The 22366-nt window shown below is 36.5% G+C and overlaps 1 protein-coding gene across 1 annotated transcript in view; it reads right to left on the bottom strand.

The window, feature by feature from the left end:
• LOC138707744 (uncharacterized) overlaps positions 1–22366 on the bottom strand; it is a 527149-nt gene that overhangs the window by 479654 nt on the left and 25129 nt on the right. Inside the window, exon 3 of the mRNA XM_069837609.1 lies at positions 16944–16992. Within this exon, the coding sequence (XP_069693710.1) occupies positions 16944–16992 (49 nt within the window). The remainder of the gene's footprint in view (positions 1–16943; positions 16993–22366) is intronic.

Here is a 22366-nt window from a genome sequence, read left to right on the forward strand (position 1 = left end):
AGTACTAATATTCAATGTGGAATATGAAAGGTTTCGCATATCCCAATTACAGTATTATGACACTTCATCGTATGAAAGGTAAATGGCAGGAGTACATAGTCGTACGTCAATCTCAAAATTTTAGGTCGGTTGGGATCTGCCGTTATTTTTCTGAGCGCCTCAGTTACTGACCGATTATTTAGTCCTGACAGCTCAGCGACGCGAAAGAGGGGAAGTAATAGGAGGAGTGAGGAGAGTTCCGGAGTAGAGATAGGGCGAGCGGTCGGTAAACGCGAGCGAGTGAATAACCCTTACACTCCTTGGCGTAACTAAATGGACTCGCCTGTCCCACGCGCACATCTCCGGCGACTGTCAGGACTAAATAATCGTACTGTACAACCGTTCTACATTCAATTCTCATCTTCATAACATTTCTCTGGTTAAGTTTGGAGAGTTCTGGTGTAAGAACGTGTGATGATACCTACAAGAAACCTAGATGCACAACGAATATTATGATGGACGGGACTGATGTGCGTCAGAATGCACCTATTTGGGAGTAAGCGTTACGAGTTTATATACACGTATAATGGACATAGGGCAATGAGTTCACCGTCGTATTCACGATAAAGTTAATGAAAGCAAAGCAATAGAAATACTGAATAAGAGAATAAAAATTGGTATCAATATTAAAATAATCATAAAATTAAGAAGATACCATAGTTTTTGGATATCTTAAGATCTTAACCATATTTTTTTTTATTTTATTGGGTTATTTTACGACGCTGTATCAACATCTAGGTTATTTAGCGTCTGAATGAAATGAAGGTGATAATGCCGGTGAAATGAGTCCGGGGTCCAGCACCGAAAGTTACCCAGCATTTGCTCGTATTAGGTTGAGGGAAAACCCCGGAAAAACTTCAACCAAGTAACTTGCCCTAACCGGGATTCGAACCCGCGCTACCTGATTTCGCGGCCAGACGCACTGACCGTTACTCCACAGGTGTGGACTTTGAACCGTATCAAATTAAGGAACAACTAAAGCAAAATACTTAAAACATGCACAATTGAAGCGTTGGGCCTAATAACTGTCTGTTACAATCTGTTCATTGTGCAGGAGGAACAAGAATGTTACATCGTAATTCCGCTCATAAATTTACTATCGGACGGGCAAAATAGACGGTTATTCCAACAATATGTTTTGTACACTACATACGATTGTATGTTATTGAAAGTTTGTAACATTTTTAACTCCACAGAAATGCTACTGGGGAATACAGACAATAAACAGTTCTATACAATCACAATATTATGAAATATACAAAATCAATGAAAATATTAAATTTTAAACAAAATTATCATGACACTTATTTTTAAATGTTATATATTAATATGAATTAGCACCATGTACTTTGTTAAAGTTAAACTCAATGTCATATTATGAATAAACATACAATATTGACTAAATTTATTTATTTTATTGGGTTATTTTACGACGCTGTATCAACATCTCAGGTTATTTAGCGTCTGAATGAAATGAAGGTGATAATGCCGGTGAAATGAGTCCGGGGTCCGGCACCGAAAGTTACCCAGCATTTTCTCGTGTTGGGTTGAGGGAAAACCCCGGAAAAAAACCTCAACCAGGTAACTTGCCCCGACCGGGATTCGAACCCGGGCCACCTGGTTTCGCTGCCAGACGCGCTGACCGTTACTCCACAGGTGTGGACTTGACTAAATAATAACACTATTATTAGAAAATAACTGCAGTATTGTGTTGAGTTTCTGGCTTTTTGGTTGGATGTGCAGCATTTCCATGTCTGTGTTGATGTCTCTGTAGGTGTGGTTGGCATTTGTGATGTGTTCTGCATATGTGGAGGTGTTTTGTTATTTTGTTATGGCCATAAACTCAACACACTAGAACAATATGAAATGCACAGACACACGAAAACACACCCCAACGATATTCTCAACACACAACTCAATTTCAAAACACATACACTCTTTGACTCTACACTACGAACGCACCCACACAGGAAATGAGGGCCAAGACCAACAACGACCAGTTCCGAAGATGACAGAAAATAGGTCGAAACATCCGGCGTGGCTTATTGGATAAAGCATCAGCACGTAGAGCTGAAAACCCGGGTTCAAATCCCGGCGCCGGAGAGAATTTTTCTCCGTTCCATCTCTCTTTCATCATGTGATGACGCAGAATATCTGCATGGAAATATCATATGTACTTCGGTACATCAAAATATATATGATATGCGTAATAAATCACTTTGTGATTTAAGACGGCGCCCATACCGTCGGATCCCGGCCAATCAGTCACTCATCTGAGTGCACCTCAACACATGTATGGACTTCGGTCCTGCGTTCATAGACATCTATGACGTAGTGCAGAGGGCGGCCACTAGAGGGAACCCAAGAGATGGAGCTTAATCTGAGACGATTCTAAACGGCGTCGGGATTGTATCCGGCGTGGCTTAGTGGATAAAGCATCAGCACGTAGAGCTGAAAACCCGGGTTCAAATCCCGGCGCCGGAGAGAATTTTTCTCCGTTCCATCTCTCTTTCATCAGGTCGAAACATGTTAACAAGGTACGTTAAAATTTAACACAAGAAAGTTCTTATCATACATATTCCGAAAGGATACAGTGTTAAAAGTTGTTTAATCAAGATGTATAAATATTACAGTTGAGGAATTGTTAGGGGGTAGAATTTGAACCCCTGTCCCGAATATACAGTATCCACCTCAATAGGTGGTTTATCTGTTAAATAGAAATTTTATTAACTATTACAATCACAGTTTTTAAATGCTGACTGTAAGAGAGTAATACATTTTAAACAGCGCCTTTCTAAATCAAGAACAAGCTGTGAGCACATCTCCTTACAAGAATTTCCATAAATCTGTTCCTGATACGAAATACCTTGATAAAATTCTAAGATAAACTATAGTGGCAAAACACAACATAGACCAACTAATACTAAGTAAAGTGTAAATTAAAATACAAATAATAAAATACTCGAAAACTGACAGGAGCTCATATTTTTTTAGGGATTTTCCGCACTAACTTGCGACTTCGTCTTCCTTGTTGTATAGGGGAGAAGTGGGTACAGTAAGACAGGGAGAACAGCAAGACTTTTTTATTAGATGGTAAATTTTGATGTTGAGATGTTGGTAAGAGTGGAGTTGTATGCTGCATGAGTAAAGTAACAGTATTTTCATACTCGATTTGATTCTAGTTATAAAGGTGAGTGATGAAAAATTAATTCGTAATTTTTCATTCTAGAAGTAAAATTTTGGCTTGTGTTTAATGAAGGTTATATTGGATATACAAATGAGATATAAATATGAATGTTTTGTTACCTAATAGTATGGCATTTGAGATTATGTTTAGCAAAGTTTCGTCTTTCTTGTTTTAATTTTGAAGTGATGGCGTCATTTTTAAATTAACTATGCGTAAAGGAAACAGTGAGACATGCCATTAAAGGGTACACTGAGACGTCTCACTGTCCCCATGTACCAATGATTTGCAAATACAAACTGTAATTACTGTATATTACATTTACCAGTAACTAACATTAAAAATGAACATACTAGTAACCAATTTAGGAACTGTAGCTTAAAATAATGCTACATTTTAATGGTTTCATAAATAAAATTATTCACAAAATTTAAGAAAATTTAAAAAAATGATAAAGAATTACATTAAACTATTATAATTTTATTATAAGCTCTGTTGTCACAAAAAATTCATTTCATTTTTTCGCAAGAAGTTTGAAATGTCATGGAAAATTCACTTTTCCAAATGTTCCAGATGTTTAAATGGTTTCGAAGTCAGACATCAAAATGATTCTAAATAAGCCTACAGAACATGTCAAGATAAAGAGACAGCAAGTTTTTGTTTTCTTTTGAAATAAATGTAAATCATTTCACTGTCCGTTAATAGACACTGTGGTGTCTCACTGTACCCTCCTGAATGGGAACAGTGAGACATTTGCATTTCTTTGACAAACACGTATTGTATATTATGTCCTTTATCTATTAACATTTTTGTTTATGTATTATTATACTCTATGTTTTAATGTCTATTTCTATTGCACTTGATTTTAAAAATACTTGAATTGTCACTTGCATACATATGTCTTAATATTTTGTGTCTCACTGTACCCACTACTCCCCTACTCAAGACCACTATCTCTCAGCGACTTTCGTGACACACCTTTCCACTTATTAATATTAATTTGTCTGGTTCCTTTTTTTTTTAGATTTATTTAGCCAGTCAAAATCTATCAATTTTACGCAATAGATCAATCGAATTCTGATACGCAGAGTTCAAGTACCCAGTATTCGTGAAGAGAACAAACTCCCGTGCAATAACTCCCGATACGATGTAAACAACTGGATACGCTAGAAGCGACCAGTGACATAGACCGTTGTTCCAACCAAGAAATTCATGTTTGTAACTCGTATAGAAGCGTCTCTGATACAGATATTGAAAAATTACTTTTGTGACAGCTGTGTAAGACTATACAGAGCATTATTCCATTAAAAACTCGATTTTGAAAAATGTAACATAGATCGTTATTCGGCCCAACGCTCCAATTGTTTGTTAATAAAAGAATCTACGAGGTATAAACGTACCTCCGGTAGCATATTATGAATTAAACCAATGGTTTTCCCAAAACACGCTATGAAATGTTTCATATAAAACAATTTTTATCTCGAAAAGGAAGCAAAAACGAGCAAAATTGCATGGAACTTTTTTGTTTGGAATATCTCAAAGAATGACCCACTGAAATTGACAGTACTGTCTTCCTCCGACGAGTTTAGCGCTGGGACCTGAGGTATTCTTGCCATCGGCGCGGGGGGGTTGCCGGTAGATTCTTTTGTTGCTACAGCCAAGCCGAGTCGAGCGGAGTGGGAAGTGTTAATCGTCCAAAAATATGCAGTCTTCAGTTTGTAGTAGTGTGTGACTCTGCACGTGTTAGGTACTCTATATACGAGTGAAATGTTTTCAGTATGATTTTACTTCCTTCCAGACTGCCGCCGTCACTGTTCCCTCCCACTCCAGTACCGCGCTAGACTAGTCGGAACCGCATTCCTCTCGGCACTAAACTCCTCAGAGGATGACAGTATTTACGGTTCACCCTGTTAAATAGATCTCTTAGCAATACGCAAACGTGTTTAAAATTGACAATTACAAGGTAGTGTGCTAGAAGTACAGTACGATTATTTAGTCCCGACAGTCGCCGACAATGTGTGCCTGGGTCAGGCGAGTACATGAAGTTATGCCAAGGGGTGTTCGGGTTAGTCAGTCGCCTGCATTCAGAGCGATCGTATGTTACACGTGCGGTAGAGTGCTGTGTTTCCAGTACAGTTAAGCTGTATGCATTTCTTTACTGACCGCTCGCTTCTATCTCAAATCCGTTGCTCTCCCCACCACTCCTATTATTTCCCCTCTTTCGCGTCGCCGAGCCGTCAGGACTAAATAAGCGGTCTCTCCTTTTAGCAATAGTGCGAAAAGTACTTTTATGCTCGACCATGCCGAAATGTAGTAATTATACACCTGGTAGCAGCCCTTTAATGGACCTCATTAAAGTACACCTATTCATTAAAGTTCAGGTGTTCCACCAATCAGAAAACACCATTGTAGCAATATTAAAGCGCGAGTATCGATTATTCTCGGATATGCAATCGAAAGACAACTAGCGAAACGTCACGGAGGCTGGAAATACAATACTGTCGCAGAAGGATATGTTCTGTTACTGTAATAATTAGCGTTAATTGCAAATAATATTCAAATAAATTCAATTTGTCATCTCGTTTTTCAATGTCTAAATCAATTTCAAGGTTATATCAAGATTAATTTTTATTTTACTCTCTAGATTATATCAAAGTCAATGACATTTTTCTAGGAAAAAATCAATACTTTCGCGTCTGCGCACATCTCACAATTTACGAGATATTGCACAAGGTCAGTTCCGCTCCCCAGTCAGATAAGAATAATATGAATACTTATGAATAATTTCAAGTTAGAAATATGGTCGATCATAAAAAGACGTATGAAATTTGTCTATAATGGTAATTAAGACGATCGTATGAAAATGATGAAACTCGCTTGCGCTCGTTTCATAAGCATACTCGCGTCTTAATTACTACCATTATAGGCTCGTTGCATAATGTACTATTAACATTGACTCAACTGTTTACTTGAATTGTCAAAATTGTTTCCCACCAGATGTCACACGGCAGCAATTGCAATCCTATCAATAAGCGGTTGAAACAATGCAAAGCCTTCTTTTATAAATATTTTTGGTTAAGAAACATACACAAATTAAATAAAGTGCTTCAACAATTACTTCATTGATAATTATTATGAATTACCTATACATGTAATTATGAAAGGTAGGTGGCACAGTGTATGAATCGGGGATCTCTCGATCTGCAGTCGAGTGCTCTACCATACCACCACCAGGTGGCCCGGGTTCGAATCCCGGTCGGGGCAAGTTACCTGGTTGAGGTTTTTTCCAGGGTTTTCCCTCAACCCAATATGAGCAATTGCTGGGTAACTTTCGGTGTTGGACTCCGGACTCATTTCACCGGCATTATCACCTTCATTTCATTCGGACGCTAAATAACCTAGATGTTGATACAGCGTCGTAAAATAACCCAATAAAATAAAATAAAAATAAAACCATACCACCGCGTACTTTAATGTGGAAAACTTCACTATTATAATGAGCGGAAATACAGTGGAGAAGTCATGGAATTTGTCTACACACTAGCATGTACGAAAGGCTGTCTAAAAACAGTATATGACAATCAAATTAAAAAGCATTGTACTTTGTTCGTAGGGTTGCTCCACTTCGCCTCGGCCTCGTTTCGCAAACATCCCAAATCAGAATTAAAATTCAATTTTTGACACTAGTAAATGTCTCTTATTTTATACCAACCAATGAAAAATACTTTCTGGAGTCTTCAAAATGTTACTACAAAATTTAATTGTTAAAGAGCCATAAAAGACGCTAATGCAACAAACCCTCAGGGATAGACATCTCTAAAAAGAATTACACAATTTTCTATCTCATGGTATTTTGTAAAACAATCGCACAATATATATATATATATATATATATATATATATTCCCCCCCCCCTCGCGCTGTGCAATGTCAGCATTCACGTCTATATTCCTGTCTTTTCCTCTCGTAGGGTCCACAGCATTCTGGCTATAAACTTCAGCAGCCCATTAATATATAAATTGGAATAAAAGAGCGGATATATGTGGTATATTCTCCCATACTAAAGTTATTACAGAGTTTGCACACCTGTTTAAACGCTCATATAAAACTGTTTCAAAACCAGACAGCACTCTCAAAACAAATAACTAGACAGTTGATGCGGGATGACTTATCGTTGAATGTAAGTGCACATTTACTATATGTTACATTTTTTTTTTCATTCAGACCATTGGCTGCACAGGTTTTAAACAGACGACGTCAACATGCTACTGTATCTCCGTACAGTCAGAAGGAAAAGAAAAATAACGTACTGTAGTACATACCTTGCAAGGTTCAGTCTTCGTCATCATTGATGCAATTACCAGCGTTGCAGTAAACGACGATATATTCTCGTAAGTTGTCGAAGCTGAATCGTCTTCGCCTATCGCTTAAACAGTTTTTGTATCGAGTGGATTTCTGAAGAAACCCCCTAAAATGGGGATCACTCAATTTCTTTAGAGGAATATTTGTACTTAGCATCATATTGCACGTGTCGTTAGACCCGCAAAACTAAATGATGATGATGATGTAGATGGTTCCTCTGATTTCATTTCAACGCATTTCCTGTGCGATGAACTGTTGCAATGTTTCTCTATAGCTTGAGTTGTTCTGGTTTTTATTTCAATTTTACATACATTACACACGATATTGTCTTCGTTAATACATAAAATGGCACTGTCATATTTCTTAATTGCATTTCGTATCTCTGTGCGAATTTAACGTTTTGCCATTATTAATGGATCAGTACAACACTATTCAACGCGTACTAAATACTTGAGCAGGATAACACAACTGCACACATTGCGTTGCAATGCTACTATGAACAGATCAGGGTTCATTCGTTTTGTACGCTGCTGTAGTAGCCAGGTACACGAAAGAGGGACGGCGCGGCACGTGCCATATACTCTGATACGAAACAACTTCACTTTGCCTTAAGTCATCCCGCATCCACTGTCTACAAATAACGTAATCACTGAATTTCGTTTTATATTACTATCACAGCAAAAACAACAACCTCATCACTACCACCACTATTACTAACCTTGGAAGACGCAGATTTCTCGCAAACTATGCAAAAATCCCCCTGTCTTACCTAAGTTTCGTTATTTTGTCAGCAATTTCTGTAAAAATTTTCATCACCAATTCGGAATATTTCCTTAAAAATTATTAATTATAAATTTATTTGCGTATTATATTTTGTTTTCATGACGTGTACAGTTCTTTATTTTATTTACATAAAAATGTTTACAGAAATTGTCAACATTTGGACGCAATTAATCTCACTTAATTTTCTTGTCACTAGGAAAAGTATTGTAGCGCTGGAAAGAAAATCGAGATTGCAGTGGAAATTATCATTTTCAGCAACCTGGTGACGAAAAAGTAGTTCTTCGTATGCCGTGTATATTTCTGCTTTTCCATAAATTTATCCGTCTGTGTATAGCGATGCATCTACAACACAACGTATCGTCGGTTTACAAGCAAAACATATTAAGCCCCGGTTTCTTCAACCATACTTAAATTATAATAGTGCGTTATTCCATTTTAACTGCAAACTTAACAGTTGAAGCATTTCTTCAACTACTGTTGGTACTAACATGCTGTTAAAACTCATGTTAATTTAACAGCCCAATTTCATAGAGTTAAGTCATTTAACTTTCTGTTAGAAGTATTAAATACGACTGGTGTGTTAGACGCTGAACTTTTATATCTTGAATATTTAGAAAATGATATCCATTAATACACTTTTATCATTCAGTCTGCTGTCGAACAATCTGAAAGTTAGAATTTATAAAACAGTTATATTGCCGGTTGTTCTGTATGATTGTGAAACTTGGACTCTCACTTTGAGAGCGGAACATAGGTTAAGGGTGTTTGAGAATGAGGAGCTTAGGAAAATATTTGGGGCTAAGAGGGATGAAGTTACAGGAGAATGGAGAAAGTTACACAACACAGAACTGCACGCATTGTATTCTTCACCTGACATAATTAGGAACATTAAATCCAGACGTTTGAGATGGGCAGGGCATGTAGCACGTATGGGCGAATCCAGAAATGCATATAGTGTTGAGTGTTAGTTAGGAGGCCGGAGGGAAAAAGACCTTTAGGGAGGCCGAGACGTAGATGGGAAGATAATATTAAAATGGATTTGAGGGAGGTGGGATATGATGATAGAGACTGGATTAATCTTGCTCAGGATAGGGACCAATGGCGGGCTTATGTGAGGGCGGCAATGATCCTCCGGGTTTCTTAAAAGCCAGTAAGTAAGTAAGTATCCATGAATACATAAACAGAGCGGGTAATTTCAATGATTAGACAGAACAGAAGTTCATACAAAGGTATAGGCTATTTTCTGCCAAGCCTAGGGTGACTAGACGTCTTCTTTTGTCCGGACATGTCCTCCTTTTTTAGGCCTTTGTCCGGGGTCCGGGCGGATTTTAAAAAAATCAAGAAATTCCTCCTTTTCGTAACTTGTAAGCCTGATGTTTTGAAATTATCTGATTTGACGCCTTTATCAAGTAATTTCCCTGTAGGTGGCAGCAGCATCGACGGAATATACTCTTTGCCAACGATCATATCATAACTATTTTTGCTAAATCTAAACAGATATATTCTGTCCTCTTTAATAATTATAGTTCCCTTGACTTTCATATGTAGCTAACTGTAAAATCACTATTATTAAGTTGTAGCATAATTATTTTGTAATAAAAGATATACTAACATGCTTTTAAGTATGATATAAACTTAAATTCGTACTGTAAATATTTTTAATAAAAGAGATATTGACGTAATTTAAACTATAATATAGGCCTAAGACTAAATCCAAGTACATATTTTCTGTCCTCTTTTTTCGAACAATGTCCTCTTTTTTGAAGCTTTGTGTCCTTTTTATTGATGTGAATCTGGCCACCCTAGCGAAGCCTCACTTTTCGCTTTCAACGTAGATCCGTTTGTTTGTTTGTTTGTTTGTTTGTTTATTCTCAATAATTGGTTTACACTGCGAAATTAATTCTAGCAGAAGGCTTCTCTCGAACGAAGAGAAATTAGTCCCACGATTTCTTTTTGTTCCAGTGTTTTCCATTTCACAACAGCAACACCAACATGCCACTCCACGCCACTGTGATGCAGACGACGGAAAGAAGTAGAAATCAAACCTGAGAGAATACAAAGACTTCTATCCTCTCTGAATCAAACAACGGAAACAAACGAAAATCGCAATTGTCAGAGTTCAGAAAGCAGAATTGAGCCTATAATAATTGGTTATAGGTTATGGTTAAACTCTAGAATCTCTGCTCCTAACAGAGAGTTAACAAACAGAATGTTAAAATGTGGAATATAAAGTTGAAGAAACGCAATATTTTTAACACCAATTTATACTTTTAACTTACAGTTAATTAACGCTATGTTAGGCGCATTTTAGCAAAGACTTAAGAAACCGGGCCTAAGTAAAAAGAAATACTTCTGAGAAAAAGTGTTTGAAAGTTCTTGACATAACTGAATCCTCAAAATTTTATTTTAGCAAGTTCTTTATCTTTATGTTTAATTTATTTTCCAACTCCAAGTTCATACAGATCAAATATGTACAGATCCAAAAACAAAATTTGAGTCACGTGAATTTTGTTTCTGGATCTGTACATTATACACCCTTTTTCTCAGAAGTAATATTATATTGACTTAATGTGTTTTGCTTGTAAACCGACGGTATTTCGTTTATATTTAATATTTACGAGTCATTGTATATCCTGAAACAATGTAAATGAAATACATTTTAATAAAATTTCTGTCTTTATTTAAAATAAAAGACACAAACACAACGAAACCTAAATCTGTCGCAAAGATCTTTTTAATATTGTTTCCTGCATATGACACAGAGATAAATTAGATAAGCTGCCACACTACCCTATATTTCAGGTGAAATTAGTCATATACGTAGGCTAAACAGAATTATTTCTGCTTTTGTTTGTAAATTTAAGTCAGCGAGTCTGAATTCGTCCCCAGGGTAACTCAGGTATACTATACTTAGTGAAGAGTGCGTCAAAAATGGAGAATGCATTTTTATACTCATAAAATATAGCTTACTTCATAGTATAATAATATATCCTATATATAGTTTTGTTTATTGGTTTCAATTATAAAATGGTCCACTGATTTGCTGTCAAGTGTATGATTTAAGGAAGATAATCTCAACGTAAAACACTTTCTGCCTCATTTCATATGAAATTAATAAAATGCAATATAAATATTTCTATCGCTGTCTTTTTTTTAAATATAACATACATTATTAAGAAGTTATGCAATTTATATGTAGGGCCTACTCTTCATTGAGAAGACAGAATGAGATCGTCTCCCAAGGTAATAATAATAATAATAATAATAATAATAATAATAATAATACTAATAATAATAATAATAATAATACATTTTTTCTGACAAAGTTAAGGCCGTAAGTTCTTCTCTTCTACTCAACCAGAGGATAAAAAGGAAATACATGATAATATAATGTTAATACAAAAGAAAGTTATAAGTGTACCTAAGACAAAATCGAAACAGAAAAATGTGCATAAGACACAGGATTATCGAACTTAAATACTTACTTAAGTTAGAACACAAATTAAATTATATGATCACTTTATAAAATAGTTACAATTGTGAATTGTAATATATATCCTGGGACACTTGAATGAGTTTAAGGTTGGACAGCTCCTAACATCTGTATTTAATGATTTCCAAGAACGATAGTGTCTATTGTAAAAGATGAAGAATACGCTGACGTTCTGTGGAAAGGGACTGATAATAGTGTCGTGTAGACAGATTATGATGTGTGGATAGATTATGAAATCGTGATGCAAGGTATTCAGGGATTGATGTATGCAAAATATGATAGAGAAGAGAAAGGCAATGCAAACTGCGTCTATCAGTCAGTCGGAGCGAAGACAATTCATTGAAAGACGGTGAGATATGATCATAGAGACGAATATTACATATAAACCGAACACAGGCATTATGGACACACTGCAATTTTTGGGTCAGATCATAACTGAGATCACTTAAAACGTCGCAGTAGTCTAACTGTGACATGACTAAAATGTGTTTTAATTTAAAAGACAATTTTTTATTCGTCGAAATATAGAAAATAATTTTTTACACACATGTTTAGTCTGTGTGGCCCAGTTTAAGTGTTCATCGACATGAATACCCAGATTTTTCACACTTGCACTAAACGGGATTTCAGTGTTATTTACAACTATGGCGGGAAGAAGAAAATTTTTAATTTCGATATGTCTCTGATTCCCTAGTAAGATATCCTGTGATTTTTCAGGGTTCAGAATAAATCCAACTTCCTGTGACCAGCAGATTAGACATTTTGGGTGCTATTCATAGACAGTTCGGTAGCCCGCGCTACGAGCGTGCTAAACTAGCCCCGGCTATCGACTGGTTACTTGTACAGGATTCATATCATATCATATCGCTAACACTGGTTTATGAATACGAAAAACGTTAGTTCGTTGATCATCCACAGAAAGTCAGCGCTAAGAATGTCTATGGCCTTTTAAATCTGAATTTAATTTAGTTATACTGCCATTTACAGAATCGGAACTGACGTGGATATACAGTTGCAGATCATAAGCATAAAGATGATACCAACAATGTTGTATTGCCTCTGAGACATAGTTTATATATATTGAAAATAGAAGAGACCCTAAAACAGAATCCTCGATAATTCCAGTCTGCACGTTGCGCAGTCCACCGTTGTGGCTGAGGGGTTAGCGAGTCTAACTTCGAACCCAGCGATCCCGGGTTCGATTCCCGGTCAGGACGAGTTGCCTGGCTGAGGTTTTTTCGTTTTTTTTCCTCACTCCTATGGATGAATATCAGGTAGCTTTATCAGGCGATTGGAAACCCACTCATCTTCGCCACTTCCTTCCCTCCCTCATCATCCTTCCTCATCATCCCGGTTCTGGTTTTTTAGGTCACTCTACAGACGACCTCCCGGAACTACTGACTCTCTCGACCGGCCTCCGTGGAATGTAGCTAAGCGACGTTGGATGGCTTCTACAACGAGCACCCGAGGCGGACCTACTCGGGGAGAGGAGTTTCGCCTCGGACCGACAGGGGGGCCTTGGGGAAGTTACCGAAGCAGGAATGGTATATGTATTTCTGTTGGCTGTAGGGACCGGTCGTTAGGGATTCATGTGGTTTGGTTGGTGTGCGTAGGCGATCTATGGCACGCAACTCATTACATATCGAGGGTTAGCGCAATAGATCTCAACAGGTCGCAGTGCTGGGCCATTCGTACCCCCTCACTTAAATTCCATTCCAGTCCTCCACATTGCGCCATGATGAAAACCGATCATTAAGAGAAACACTTTGAAGCGATCGCGAAGATAAGATTCCATCCAGGCAAGGTACGTAGCCTACTGAAAAAAACTACTACTACAGTAGAACCCTGCTAGTCCGAATCCCGCGAATGCGAAATTCAGAACATGCCAGAAAAAAAGAGAGAAGAGGAAGGGAAAAAAGGAGCATCTCAACTGAAACTAAATTTAATTATACACTATTTACATATTTACAAATGGCTCTAAGAAACCCGCAGGTTCATTGCCGCCCTTACATAAGCCCGCCATCGGTCCCTATCCTGAGCAAGATTAATCCAGTCTCTATCATCATATCCCACCTCCCTCAAATCCATTTTAATATTATCCTCTCATCTACGTCTCGGCCTCCCCAAAGGTCTTTTTCTCTCCGGTCTTCCAACTAACACTCTACATGCATTTCTGGGTTCGCCCATACGTGCTACATGCCCTGCCCATCTCAAACGTCAGGATTTAATGTTCCTAATTGTGTTAGATGAAGGATACAATGCGTGCAGTAACTTTCTCTATTCTTCTATAACTTCATCTCTCTTAGCCCCAAATATTTTCCTAAGAACCTTATTCTCAAACAACCTTAATCTCTGTTCCTCTCTCAAAGTGAGAGTCCAAGTTTTACAACCGTATAGAGCAACCGGTAATATAACTGTTTTATAAATTCTAACTTGCTACAGTATTTAGGAACTCAAAATATATAGTATACAGTACGTGTAATTCACTTTATCATTAGTGAATGAATTGGTCCTTCTTTTTTATACTACTATGATAATATATCAACTACAGAAGAAGAACAGACAATCTTGATGAAGCGTAGGACAGTGAAGGGTGGGGAGGGGACGAGGCGTGGTTTCTCTGCTTTCCTGTCCCCGTTTAATCCAAAATTTTGATAATCCGAACAGACTCCTGTTCCAATTACTTCGGACTAGCGAGGTTCTACTGTACTTGAATCTATAAATTCTTGTGAATATCTTGTGAGTAACAAACCTATACTAATAATAAATCTGTAGCCGAAATTTTTCTGGTAATTTTCGATTTTCCAAAAATAATTGGTCCTAACATATATAATTAACCACCCTGAAACCGAAAATCGCTTTTTTGAAATTTTTGTTTGTATGTCTGTCTGTCTGTCTGTAAGTTTGTTACCTTTTCACGCGATAATGGCTGAACGGATTTCGATGAAAATTGGAATATAAATTAAGTTCGTTATAACTTAGATTTTAGGCTATATGGAATTCAAAATACATTATTAACAAGGGGGGGTTATAAGGGGGCCTGAATTAAATAAATCGAAATATCTCGCTTATTATTGATTTTTATGAAAAATGTTACATAACAAACGTTTCTTTAAAAATAATTTCCGATAAGTTTTATTCTTTGAAAAATGTTGATAGGACTGATATTTAATGAGATAAATTAGTTTTAAAATTAAAATAACTGTCATTTAAGGCCGTGTAATGAATTAAAAAACAAATGACTTCGTCTATAAGGGGCCTTGGACAGCAACAATCGAAAGCTATGAAATATAGCCTACAGATAATGTTTCTGTGTTTGTATGAAGTAATATCGGAAGCTAAATTAACCGATTTGTATAATTAATTATTATTTCACCATTGGAAAGTGTAGTTTCTCTAAATGGACATAATGCTATAATGTTATCACAGTAAATTCTGAGTGAATCGAGGACAGGTAAGATTAAAATAGATTCTTATGCACAGAAAACTTGATAGGCTATTCTGTATATTCATTTCCTGTATTTCCTAAACTAATTTTTATGACCAAATGAGTGGTCTCTGGATCAAAATGATCGCATTTTAATTTTTTAATTCAATTTAAATTAAGTAACATAATAAACGATTTATAACCCATCACCGTAAAAAAACAGCTTATTACGAAACCTAACAGTAAGCCTCGGAATGGGACTGATTCTCCGGCACGACCACAGCAAAAGAAGGTTATACGATTTGGTACATGGAACGTAACTAGTCTTTACAGAACAGGAGGGGTAACATTAGTAGCAAAAGAACTAGCTAGATATAGACTAGACTTCGTGGGAGTACAAGAGGTTAGGTTAGATGGGAATGGCATATCACAAATAGGCGATTACTTATTGTATTATGGGGAAGGAAACAATAATCACCAATTAGGAACAGGATTCTTTGTACATAAAAGAATAAAATCAGCAGGAAAAAAGGTCACTGCGGGCTAAAGCAGGGAGATGCACTATCACCTTTACTTTTTAACTTCGCTCTAGAATATGCCATTAGGAAAGTTCAGGATAACACAGAGGGTTTGGAATTGAACGGGTTACATCAGCTTCTTGTCTATGCAGATGACGTGAATATGTTAGGAAAAAATCCACAAACAATTAGGGAAAACGCGGAAATTCTTGTTGAAGCAAGTAGAGCGATAGGGTTGGAAGTAAATCCCGAAAAGACTAAGTATATGATTATGTCTCGTGACCAGAATATTGTACGAAATGGAACTATAAAAATTGGAGATTTATCCTTCGAAGAGGTGGAAAAATTCAAATATTTTGGAGCAACAGTAACAAATCTAAATGACACTCGGGAGGAAATTAAACGCAGAATAAATATGGGAAATGCCTGTTATTATTCGGTTGAGAAGCTTTTGTCATCTAGTCTTCTGTCAAAAAGTCTGAAAGTTAGAATTTATAAAACAGTTATATTACCGGTTGTTCTGTATGGTTGTGAAACTTGGACTCTCACTTTGAGAGAGGAACAGAGATTAAGGGTGTTTGAGAATAAGGTTCTTAGGAAAATATTTGGGGCTAAGAGGGATGAAGTTACAGGAGAATGGAGAAAGTTACACAACGCAGAGCTGCACGCATTGTATACTTCACCTGACATAATTAGGAACATAAAATCCAGACGTTTGAGATGGGCAGGACATGTAGCACGTATGGGCGAATCCAGAAATGCATATAGAATGTTAGTTGGGAGGCCGGAGGGAAAAAGACCTTTGGGGAGGCCGAGACGTAGATGGGAAGATAATATTAAAATGGATTTGAGGGAGGTAGGATATGATGGTAGAGACTGGATTAATCTTGTTCAGGATAGGGACCAATGGCGGGCTTATGTGAGGGCGGCAATGAACCTTCGGGTTCCTTAAAAGCCAGTAAGTAAGTAAGCAATAAACGATTTATCCTTCTATCAAACACGAATGTTCCCTGGATCAAATGTCCTATTTTAATTATATAATTACTTTATATTTATCTCTAACGGGTGCAGCGGAGCGCACGGGTACGGCTAGTAATTATATAAGAATGAAATCTGGCATTACGAAATTCACACTTACCGGGGTCTAGAAGGACTTGAAATAGGCTGGTCGAGCTGACTCGTGCGGTCTGGAAAAGGAACAATCGCAACATCAATTACAGCATCAGAGTGTTGTGAAAGTAATGTGTGGGGTTTGGGTTGCGAAGCTAGAGTTTCAACTCGACAAATGAATGTCGCTTGAAATTTTTTGACTGAAAGTACTTTTCTGGAATTTCCCACCCCTACGACATGGAACAGTATAGTCGGGTATTTCCTACACTCACATCGGACCTTGCGTCAGGATGACAGTACCACTTCGTGTGGTAATTCTTTATTTAACCACCTTCCAAAACTACTGCTATTGTCCCAACATTTTATCTTGGTAGCTGATAGAGAGAGGCGCAGGTAAAAGAGTCTGTACTAGCGTTAAAACAAAACGCTCCTTTTCCACACTGAGGTGAGGTTGTTATTGCACGGGAAAATGTTAACTAGGCTTTTTGAAATATGAGCTAAATTGGTCATAGTTTTTCGGAATTAACTGCTTAATTCGCAGATTTTTTTTACAGATTATGAATTTATGTTGATGTTGATTTGCTTAGTTGACACATGCTCGCATTTAAACGGTTTGAATTTAAATTTACAAGGGCGCGACAAGAAATGACTACTCTTAATGACAATGACAATGATTTAATTTAAAGCTTAATATTTGGATTATTCGCCTTCTAAAAAGGCATTTCGGGACAAGTTTACATTCACGATTATACTGAGAAAAATATGGGCGAATAAGACACTATTACTGACCGTTAGTGTTTACTTAAGCTGAAAATTCAGTAGTTGAATTATTTCTCGGTCGTTAACGACAGCTGTAAATAACCAAAATGCAAAATTATCACAATAGTTGAAACTTATTTAAAAACAATTAAACTTCTAAAACATACCAGTTATCATGAACAACAATAATCGTACTTAAGTCAATGCTAAATGTAACCATTCAATAAGATTTTTAATGCAATAAAGCCAGTATAAGACACTGATTACATTCAATGCATATTACCCAGAGTACGGTTTTACACAAGACCTGTTTTTTAGTATTTTCATGAAGAAACTCGAAATAATTACGACAGTCATGGATGGATACTAAATTCCTAGAATTCAACTGGCTGAAATTCCAGAAAATATTAATGAAATATCTACCTAATCATGGAATGTTGAAATTACACTTTTTTTTCGCAGAGTTTTGACCAGTTCTTCAACAAAAGAATACCTCGAGTTTGCAAAAGAAGCTCTTAAATGTTTGGTAACGTAATATTTGCAACCTCGTATTGATGCAAATTAAATTTCTCGTCTATGATTACCATCAAAACAAAAGCGAGAAATCTGGAACTTGAAAATGATATCATTACGTGTGTATCGAATGCAGAGACCAGATTTGAGAGGCTACGTTCTGGAAAACAGACATACATATCGCGTTAATTATTTTTTTACTTTATAACTGTTGATGTAGGCTTATATATATTTTTGTGTTCGACGTTGTTTACGTTTCTAAACGCAAAATAAATACATGTTAATAAGGCGTTTTTGCTTTATTTTGTAAATCATCTCGCAACCCCCTCACTTACTTACACGACCCCCAGGGGTCGGAAATATAAGATCAAATATAAAACTAAATATCATAGTAGTTTATAAGAAATTATGTGTATTCATAAAGAAATAAAATTGAAGAAAATATAAAAAATTTCATATTATTTTATGAACAAGTTAATATTTGCATAGTGTGGCCCTAGCAACATATCCCACCTCCCTCAAATTCATTTTAATATTATCTTCTCATCTACGTCTCGGTCTCTCCAATGGTCTTTTCCCTTCAGGTCTTCCAACTAACACTCTACATGCATTTCTGGATTCACCCATACGTGCTACATGTCCTGTGCATCTCAAATGAATGATCCCATTAATATTCATAATCGCTAATATGCTAAACCTATCATTCTTCGCTTTTTCTTGTCCCTATATTTCCTTATAATCACTTAACTTAAAAACCGTAACCTGCTTAAATTACTTAACATTTCATGTCTACAGTATTATTGCTCCTCTAGTTCACAATTTTACATACTAAATTTATGTTTATTAGTCTGATTTCTTGCTATAACCAATTTAGGCCAAATCTGCTCATATTCTAGTCTAATTCTCTTAGCCAATTAGAATTCAAATGATAGTAGTAGTAGTAGTAGTAGTAGTAGTAGTAGTAGTAGCAGCAGCAGCAGGAGTGGCAGCAGTAATAGTAGCAGTAGCATGAGTAGTAGCAGCAGTAATAGTAGCAGTAGTATTAGTAGTATGATATGGGTAATAGTAGTATGGGTAGTAGCAGCAGTAGCAGTAGTAGTAGTAGTAGTAGTAGTAGCAGCAGGAGTGGCAGCAGTAATAGTAGCAGTAGCATGAGTAGTAGCAGCAGTAATAGTAGCAGTAGTATTAGTAGTATGATATGGGTAATAGTAGTATGGGTAGTAGTAGCAGCAGCAGTAGCAGTAGTAGTAGTAGTAGTAGTAGTAGTAGTAGCAGCAGCAGCAGGAGTGGCAGCAGTAATAGTAGCAGTAGCATGAGTAGTAGCAGCAGTAATAGTAGCAGTAGTATTAGTAGTAGCAGCAGTAGTAGTAGTAACAGCAGTAGTAGCAGCAGTAGTTGCAACAGCAATAATAGTGTAGCAGCAGTAGTAGTAATAGTAGTAGTAGTAACAGTAGCAGAAGTAGCAGCAGTAGTATTAGTAATACTAGCAGCAGCAGTAGTAGTAGTAGCAGTAGTAGTAGTAGCAGTAGTAGTAAGTAGTAGTAGTAGCAATAGTAACAGTAGCAGAAGTAGTAGCAGTAGCAATAGTAATAGTAGCAGCAGTGGCAGTAGTAGTAGTAATAGTAGCAGCAGTAGCAGCAGCAGCAGTAGTAGTAGTAGTAGCAGCAGCAGCGGTAGTAGTAGCAGTAGCAGTAGTAGTAGTAGTAGCAGTAGTAACAGTAGCAGAAGTAGTAGCAGTAGTAGTAGTAGTAGTAATAGTAGCAGTAGCAGCAGTGGCAGTAGTAGTAGTAGTAGTAGTAATAGTATCATTAGCAGTAGTAGTAGTAATGGTAGCATTAGCAGTAGTAGCAGTAGCAGTAGTAGTAGTAATAGTAGCAGTAGTAGCAGTAGTAGTAGTAGTAGTAGCTTAGTAGGAGCAGTAGTAGCAGCAGCAGCAGCAGTAGTGGTAGAATTAACATTCCTTATACTTTGACAAAGAACAATCTATTCTCGCAACAAAAGAAATAGATTCTTTACAAAGTACCCGTAAATTAAAATTGCGACTTGGTTAAGTAAACAAATTCTATTCTTTCTACAGGTAATGGAAGCGAAATGACAATAATCTTGACTGCAAAACTCTATTTCGCAACTCTGTGGTGCATTTCTCAGAGATGCAGTTGTCCGCACAGCGAGATGCTGCTGAAGATGTGCCTCACTGTAAATAAAAAGTTACGAGCAATAAACAAGGCGAGGATATAAGCTCGGCCGAGAGAAGAGGCTGTTGCTTCAAATACAGCCATCATATTCCGTCCCCGCGTCGCTGGCATCCAGCAAGAAAGAAGTTAAGATGGAAAACAATGAATATGTTGGAACTTGCATGCTTATTAGAAGGAAGAAGTACACTATATCGTCACTAAAAACTTGGGTGGCGCCGGAAATTATGTGTTATTTACCTCTTCAAGATAGTCTGCTACACCTGAGAGTTGCAAAGAACTTTTCTTGTGCGCCGCAATATTTGTAGCTAACTTCCACAACTCTCGTAAATGACAAGCGGTGAACAAGAGGTAAAACATTGGATGTATCTGTCAAGCTCCTAACAAAAATTTCTGAAAAAGCTGAAAATAAGCATCATTTAGCTTATAGTTCATTCATATACAACAGAGACAATAAATTTGGGATACTGTAAAATCGGCTTCTAGCGACAAAATCACAACTCTTGAGATCCACATTCTCGTACGTAATACCAAAAGTGAGTTTCATTTTGTTGATAATTTCACGAGTGATATTTACTAAGATTACTTTGTGAACGGTATAACTTACTCAATAAACAGCATTGATAATATTAATGTAAAAACATATTTCAATAATTTCAAGGAATCCGTGACCTTTGGCTGAGAGCGCCAACGCTCTACCGACTGAGCTACCCAGGAACTGTACCAGACCACGGCTCTATCATTCCACTTATATCTACATACCTCAAGTGGGTTGACAGAACGTCAGAACCCAGCATTGAGTGCACATTTTCTGTGTGAATTAAATACGTGGTTTTCTGCTAACGAACAGTAAACGTGTATTATACAAATCTGGCTTTACAGGGAGCTATACCAGAAAGCCAGATTTATATATATATATATATATATATATATATATATATACATATACATAAATATAGTATATTATTTTGTTTTATTCAGGCAATATTTGTCAATAAGTTTATTTAACTTTATTTCAACCGGTAATTATGCATGGAATTATAGGATGGGGTAGCTCATTTAAATCCAATTTTAATCCACTTTATTTATTACAGAACAAAATAATTAAAATATGTCTTCATAAACCTATTGATTTTCCATTTCAAAAGTCCACACCTGTGGAGTAACGGTCAGCGCGTCTGGCTGCGAAACCAGGTGGCCCGGGTTCGAATCCCGGTCGGGGCAAGTTACCTGGTTGAGGTTTTTCCGGGGTTTTCCCTCAACCCAATACGAGCAAATGCTGGGTAACTTTCGGTGCTGGACCCCGGACTCATTTCTCCGGCATTATCACCTTCATATCATTCAGACGCTAAATAACCTAGATGTTGATACAGCGTCGTAAAATAACACAATAAAATAAAATAAAATCCATCTCAAAATTTGTTTCCAGACTTTAATGTACTTAACGTAAGACAAATTTATTATATCGTATTAATAAAATTCATACATAAAAATCGAAATAATTTTGAATTGTGTTCTCATAGTTATGAAACAAAAGATATCAATTCTTTAAGATTGTTTGAACCAAAATGCAACACTGTTACAGTATTTAATCATAGTAGTAATTTAGGCCCAAGAATATATAACAAATTTATATTTAAATATCCTAATCTTGTCAATTCTAATAGTTCTAGTATTAAATTTAAAAAGTTATGTATGGATTTTATAAGAATTGAAAAATTGTAAATTTAAATTTATATACTGTAATTGCGTAGTAGACATAAGACAAATTGTACTGTATAATTATTATTAATTTCAATTCAGGAATCCGCCCCTGATCACGAGTTCTACTCTTTCAGGGGCGAGCTAAAGTTTTTATGTATATATTATATTTTATGTTACAATTATTAGCAAAATAATAAATAAATAAATATAATAGCATTTCTATTCAATTGAAATAATTACTTGCATATCAACTTTTGTACGTTGGAACCAGGGTTTAAGACAC

Source organism: Periplaneta americana, chromosome 10 (genome assembly GCF_040183065.1).
Source record: "Periplaneta americana isolate PAMFEO1 chromosome 10, P.americana_PAMFEO1_priV1, whole genome shotgun sequence".
Lineage (NCBI taxonomy): Eukaryota > Metazoa > Arthropoda > Insecta > Blattodea > Blattidae > Periplaneta > Periplaneta americana.